The following is a 7,562-nucleotide window of genomic DNA, read 5'->3' as shown; positions in this document are numbered from 1 at the left end:
TACCTAAGAGTCTCTGCTTCTTAAAAGTATGTTAGAAATCATATTTCACAAATAATAACTAAAAAATATAGCGATCACTGACATGAAGTGTTTTGTAGAAATTATAAAGTAATTTTGTTCCATGGTGCTCCAATCTCTCCTACACAAATTACAGTTATATACAGACTAAAACATTTGAGTTATTTGTTCAAAAATGTGTTACATCACAATGATATTCATTAAACTAATTTCCTGGCTCACCTACCGAACGTGACAGATTTTATCAATGTGAGTAAACGGTAAGGTATAGCATTTAAATTCAAAACACGCGCCTGTGACTTGACCCACAATCCCCCACGCTTGCCAAACAAAGATGGCGTCTAAGTTGCAAATCGGCGATCTTGTGTGGTATGTATTTTTGGTTTAACCATAAGGAATTACATATTTACTGAAGAGAATTGGGAAAAAACAATGCCAAATATTTATTTTTCTTTAATTTCAGGGCAAAGATGAAGAGCTTCCCAGCATGGCCTGGAAAGGTAGGAAGAAATGTTCTTGTTTGAATGGGACCTTCAAGGGAGTTAATCCTGCAAAAACCTACTATTTTGAAATATAGAAAGAGGTAGTCTGTAAAGCTGCTAGGTATCTCTCCAACTAGGAATATGATAAGAAATTAGGCAATGCCTTTTTGCAGTGATTTTTTTAATAAATTCCAATGTATGAGGCCCAGGACTCGCTGGGCTACCAATCAGTGAGTCTGGACCCATAAATTTGATGAACACGAACAACAAGGGATCCCAGTAGGTTATCCTGAGCTTCAGTCAGTTAAACTAGCCCAAGAAATATCGCGTTGAACTGTGTAATCCTTTTTAATACCCCTTGATATAGTCCAACTAACCTTACGCGATCCTAGGAAATATAATAGAGATATTTTTTTCATATGGGCAATATCCCCACTCGTGTCAAACACTTGAAACACCAAAATAGTTGAAGCAACTTCTGATGAAATTTTCAACGCTGCCAACGCTTTACATGCTATAGGTTTAAATGGCGATAATTTCACGAATTGGCCGTAAATTAAAATATAACTTACATATATCGAAAGGGGATTCAATTCCTCATTAATGTATGTTAAAATTATCAAATAATATCCAAAGTTACGAATTTTCTGGTGATTTAAACCTTTGTATGTACTGTACAAGATCAACGTTTACCGTGTGTTTACACGCCATATAAAACCAAACACTACATGACTGTATACTGTGATTAAACTTCCATTATTTTGGTCCTTCAAACTCAAAGTTTTGACGTTTAGATTGCCAGTCACAATATAAAACAATCTGAACATCAAATTATTTTGACTACCCCTTTATAATCATATTGAAATAAAACAAAAATGAACTGAATTCAAAATCCATTATTTGATATAAAAACGTAGCTATGTAACACAGGTTACATTAGTAACCTTGGTCGCCAAGTCTGTTGTGCTAGGTTATGCATCCTTATTGGATATTAAAAAAACCTGACAGTGTTTTGAAGCATTTTGTTACTATGACTGGTGTTTGTTTGTCTGTACACCTTATAGTGATTTACCTCAGTAATAAATTATTATTATAAATCAGAGGTGCAAAGATTGGTTAGAAATGATATCGAGAACCTATCAGAAGAGATATTATAAAATTACTATCCGGTACGAGGGTAAATAATTCTGCGTCAAATACGCCTAATCTCGAAAATAAACATCAGACATTTTTGTTATAAATTAAATGCCTCCTGAGGATGCACATTATTTGAAAATGTGCGTCTCTGGAAAAATTATGCGTCTTAACAATTTCCAATTTAATTTAGGCATTTTTCCCAATTGTAATGGCCCCAGCCCTATTCCCATTCCCAAATTAGTGGGAAAAACACTGCAATGTGCTTATAAATCATTTTCTTTTTTAGTGTAACTTTTTTATGAAAAATATTGCTTTTATCACGGTGCAATTTTTCCCATATTTTAGTGGTTTCGGTGCAGTTTTCTCCTCCTTACGGGCCCCGTTACCATTTCCCAAAAACTTTTAAAAGACACTGCCAGTCCAAAGAAAATTCTTGCATTATAATTGGCCTTCTTGGTTTAATAAGCACTCAACTACTTCTGGTCAGGAGTAATCAGTGTTGATTTTCACTTGTTAATCATTAGATCAGCTTATTTTATTGCTTGATATTTATTAATTCTTTGACTGGGTGTATGAAGTCTTATAATTACAATCACAACAGCAATTTTGGGTGAAATATTTATTTCTTGAAGGTGTAGGTGAAACTGGTAGTGTGAGTTTAAGACAGTTTAGACACTTGGATTTTTCACATTTTTAAAAAGTCATCCCCAAGTGAAAGTAACAGAAATCACAAATTTATCACCTTCATTCATGCACGCAGAGATACTTTCTTTGGACATGTTGGAAGGGCTATTATATTACCTTTTGTGCATAATATGTACCTTCCGATCATTTCCATAGAAGAAATTCAGGTTTTGATAGTTGTTTTCAGTTTATCAAACATTTTTTCATTGTTTTTATAGATCATCGAGCCAAAGCCAGAAATCAAGAGACCGAAGAAGGATAAACTGCATCACTGCATCTATTTCTTTGGATCTGAAAACTAGTAAGTGGACTGCAAGGGATATGTTTTACAAAAATTCAAATAGTAGTGTTAAGGGGATGGAAATTGTAAAATATTAGTCTCATAACCTTTTTCAAAAATCAGTATATATATTAATTTCAGTGATATATCATAGTGACAGGAAAGTAGCAGCAAACATTTAAATTCTCTACTTAAATGCTAGAGACTCCAAGTACAACACTAAGGATATAGTTGTTGGTTATCAGTGTTTCATGTTTCTTGGTTTTAGTTTATTGTGTGGTATATAGTCAAAATAACAGAGTGAGAAAGTTGTATTTGATTTATATATCTTTTAACTAAGTCAACCGGCTACATTTAGGACAGATAATTTATTTATACTAAATGTGGCCTGTTGACTTAGTTAAAGATTTCCTCTTAAAATTTGTAAAAAAAAACCATTGTGGAAGTAGTGTGTTAGACAGTGTAAGTTAAGTTTTTTTCTAGAAAAAGAGTTGCTTAACATCTGTATATCAGATCATATACCCATTGTGTGTAAAATTGAGAAAGAAAGAAAAGATTTTCATAAAACAAAGGCTTTTCTTTACTGTGTTTCCAGATTCAAATTCTTCATTTAATTTTGTAAAAAAAGTCTATGTGGAACAAAATCATTTTGTGTAAATTTGTATATTATATGAAATTTTTATTAAGATGGTCCACAAAATTTTGAACTTGATTTTAGTGCATGGCTGCCACATGAACAAGTGTATGCGTACATTGGAAACAAAGAGAAGTTTCTGCTCAGATCACGTCTACCGAAAGGCTTCAAGGAGGCTATTGAGGCTATAGAAGATGCTATCAAGGAAATGCCAGAAGAGGTATGAAGTAGGTTAGGCTGGACAGAAGCTCACGTTTAATTTCTTTTCAGACGAAGGAGATAACCTTAACAGAATTTGCTCTAGGACTGTGTTCTTTGTCATAAATCAGACACCTTAGTTTATGTTTTGACAAAATGCTAGTTATTTGATAAACGACATTGTGTCTGAAATCATTAGTCCTCCACCTCTGATTCATGTGGGGAAGTTGGCAGTTACTTGCAGAGAACAGGTTTGTACTTGTACAGAATCCAGGAACACTGATTAGGTTAACTGCCCGCCGTTACATGACTGAAATACTGTTGTAAAATGGCGTTAAACACAAAACAAAACAAAAAACAAAAAAAAAGCATTTCTTTGTTCCGTGCAAGAAGAAACAGTGTGTTTGTCCAGCCAAAAATAGGCCTTCACTATATCATTAGCTCATTCTGATGTTCTTTTTATGCCCCCGGCATCTACTGATGCGGGAGGCATATAGTGATTGTCCCGTTCGTTCGTCTGTCCGTACGAGGTTAACCAAATGGGACTGTTTCGTCTAGCATCAATACCCCTTACTAGAATGACTTGATACTAATGCAGATGTAACCTGTGACCATTCCTCATCTTCAAACATCACCTGACCTCAGTTTGACCTTGACCTCGTTTTGGACTTCGGTTGTTTTGTATCGACAAGGATGCCACCGGGGGCATCAAGCATTTATTGAACGCAGCTCCTTGTTTTGTTAGTGTGAGTACTTTATTGTTGGGATTCATTAAGAATTTTGTTAAGGTACACTTCTTCTGGAAAAAAATCGGAGGATATACTTTTGAAACTTTATGCTCTAGTTTTACACGAGTAAACAGGCCAAGGATTATAACTTGCTATTGGAACTTGTTAGAATTATATATTGGTTAAAATTTGCTGTTCTTGAATACTGTAGGAGCTACAGCTGTAAAACTTTGAACATTTGTTTATCATCATTTACTGAGTAGGTAGGCAAAGAATTGTAACTTTGCATAAAGAAATGTTAACTTTGCTTTAGGTTTTATTTTATGTTTAAATTTTTGTGTTGATTATAATTGCTCTACATTTTCAAGTAAAGTAAAGTACATTTTGTCCCAGTTTGCTTCATTACAAAGTGCTTAACAGCATGAACTTAACTTCGCATAATTCATTTGTTGAAGATAATTTGACAACACAGATACAAGCTCTGAATTTATATGTTTGTTTGTACAAACACCAAATGTTCTACAGCAAAAACTTCATAATCCAGTTAGATATATTTTCCCCATTTCTAGTATTACAATAATTATGTTTATGTATCACAGTTTTATACTAACAGAGCATGTAGCATGCACATTTTTCTTTTCAGAACAAGTTGCCCATAACATTGAAAGTATCAAGGCTGTTGTCCAAGAAAGGAGTTTAAATAACATGTTTCAGTTTATCGCTTGTAAATTATGTAACACATTGGGCTATTGACTGATTCGATGCTCAGTTTCTACCAGGACGGCATATGTAAATTACCAAATATATTCATTGTGGCCTATTGTTTGTATTGTGCGTTTTCATGATAATATCAGGGTGTTTTTATTGCTGAGTGTAAAGTGGTTATTGAAATATATTCACAGTTTTAAAAAAAAAATCCCCAAATTTGAGACATAAATAGGTCTGTCTTTGTGAAAGAATTTGATGGAGCAAAATTCAGAGATCATCAAAAATCTTAATTATATATATACATGTTTCTTTCAGATATTGCTGTGCTGTATATAATGTATTATAGGAATGTTTCCCCATTATGAGGAAAACTCAGTTAAAATTTCTAAAACCAAAGATATAGGTCATCTTCACGAAATGAGAAAAAAGCGTGAAAAGTTTTCAGTATCTTAGAAAACCTGGTAGCTACTGCTTATTTTAAACTTATAATTGAATTTAAGCTCTGTTATTAAAATTTTCATCGAGAAGTAGAAGTTCTTGTTCCTACTATGAAAAGTCCAGATTTAATATATGGGTAAACTGGAAAAAAACGTAAGGATAACCCTTTATATAACGTTTAAATGGAGTAAAGTAAACATTTATTTTTCTGCATCATTCATTCATACTAACAAGGCATGATATTAACAGAATTCATACATCTTTCATTCTGGAAGAAATAGAATTAAGAAAAATTGCCCTCCATCCAATTTTAGGACCGTCTTAAAGCCGAAGAACTTCCCTCCATTGATGAAGAGCTCGCCCAGATTTTCTCAGACTCGGCCTCGGCAGACGAGAAAACAAAGGTACGGTTGTGTTTTTGCTTGTATAATCATACATTTTGTTTATACTTTAGGCGATGAAAGAATACCAGGAGCGAATGGCTAAACCTGACCCAGAGCCTGTTGAAGTAGGTAACATTTGTCTGATCCGATGTCTTTATATTGTATATATCATGTATATTGTGAAATCATTTTATTCATTGGGCTTAAAAAAAACTGTGGTTTCGTCCAAAGATGCTGTTTGGGCTTGAATTCACAGCTCCTAAATTGTAATGATAAAATAGAAGGGAATTTGGTGCATTCATTTTGATTTAATTTCATGGACTGACCCAACCACGAAATCCATGTAAATAAGTCCTATGTGAATATTAATGATTTCACCATATTTATGCATTAAAACAGCGTTCTCCCTGAAACTGCAGTTCGTCAACACAAAATAATATTTTCCAAGCTATCAATAAGTATGGTACCAGATTTATTGAACTTGTTGAATAAAATGATATGTGATACTTTCCTATAAGCATAATAACATAATACTCAATTTATTCATTGAGTTTTAAAAAATTCTGTTCTGAACCTATATAAATTTAATACCCTCGCACATTCATATTTATCACAAATCTAATAAAAAAAAAAAAGGAAGCATACTTTGCAATCAATTTTAATCAGACTTGCACACGACTTGTATTGGCGTAATATCTATGTTCCTTTCAAAAACTGGCAAGATCCCATCATAGATTCCAGAGTTATGGCTCCTTTAAGGGCCAAAATTACTATTTTGGCTTGTGAACACGAGAGACCACATTCTGCAATCAATTTTAATCAAACTTGCACACAACTTGTATTTGCAAAATATCTTGGTTCCTTTCGAAAACTGGCCAGATCCTTTCATGGAGTCCAGAGTTACGGCCCCTTAAAGGGCCAAAATTATTTATTTTGGTTTTTGCAGCCATATGGAAACTTCATTTATGGTTTGGTTTGATACAGACTTGCAAAATACTTTTAACAACAATAGATCTTGGATTCCATGATGAATCCATCAGATCCAACCATAGGTTCTGGAGATACGGCCCCTGATTGACCCCTGAAAGAGCCAAAATCTGTTAATTTTTACCTTGAAAACATGATAGAAGTGACATTTTACATTTGATTTTAACCACACTTACACACAACTTAAGTCACAATAAGATCTCAGTTTCTTTCGAAAAGCGAAGAAGTCGCTCGAATCGCCCCCTCGGCTTATCCCTGAAAACAGATATTTTCCTTGCTTGTTCTGCTAGAATTGTTCAAGCCAGCTGTGAAACTGGTGAGCAATCTATGGCCCTCTTGTTAATGTTACTCATTTTTACCACAACCTCAGTAACTAATTCAATTTTTATAATCAGATTCTTGAGTTGAAAATTTGTCACGTTTCTCAACTTGATATATAATAACTACTGTAGCAAGATTTACTTCGATAAAATGACTTGTTTTGGTTTGTTTTGACTGAGTTAAATAGTATAAGGAGTAAATATTATAATATATTGCTTGAAAAATTACCTGAATATCTTTTTAACAGTGTACATGCATATGTACTTTAGGCAACTGTGCTCTTTAACATGATAGATGTGCACCATAATTATTTTTTCAATGTACACATGATTCAAGAAAGGTGCATGTGATATGTGCTATGCAAGTGTTTTATACAAGTAAACTGCAATAAGTTTCTAGGGAGAATACTGTGTATGCTATAAACTTTTCATTGCTTCAGGAAGATTACACAAGCTTGGTGGATTTAATTTTGCTTTCATTTTGTTATAATTAAAGCTGGGTTTAGGTTAATTTAAATCATTTAAGGGATCTTATTAATATTTTGAGGTCTCAAAGCAAATAGAT

General features: G+C 33.5%; 1 protein-coding gene across 2 annotated transcripts in view; it reads left to right on the top strand.

The window, feature by feature from the left end:
- Positions 1–337: 337 nt before the first annotated feature.
- Positions 338–7,562, top strand: part of LOC123557961 (uncharacterized) — an 84,909-nt gene continuing 77,684 nt past the window's right edge. The window contains exons 1-5 of one of the 2 annotated variants that reach the window (XM_053544344.1): positions 338–387; positions 482–518; positions 2,540–2,622; positions 3,320–3,455; positions 5,762–5,815. In XM_053544344.1, the coding sequence (XP_053400319.1) occupies positions 353–387; positions 482–518; positions 2,540–2,622; positions 3,320–3,455; positions 5,762–5,815 (345 nt within the window). In that variant the 5' untranslated portion in view covers positions 338–352. Of the gene's footprint in view, positions 388–481; positions 519–2,539; positions 2,623–3,319; positions 3,456–5,621; positions 5,712–5,761; positions 5,816–7,562 lie in introns of both variants that reach the window. The other variant, XM_053544343.1, reaches the window with a different exon arrangement.

Source organism: Mercenaria mercenaria, chromosome 5 (assembly GCF_021730395.1).
Source record: "Mercenaria mercenaria strain notata chromosome 5, MADL_Memer_1, whole genome shotgun sequence".
NCBI classification, from domain to species: Eukaryota; Metazoa; Mollusca; class Bivalvia; order Venerida; family Veneridae; genus Mercenaria; species Mercenaria mercenaria.
This window is presented reverse-complemented; position numbering and strand designations above follow the sequence as displayed.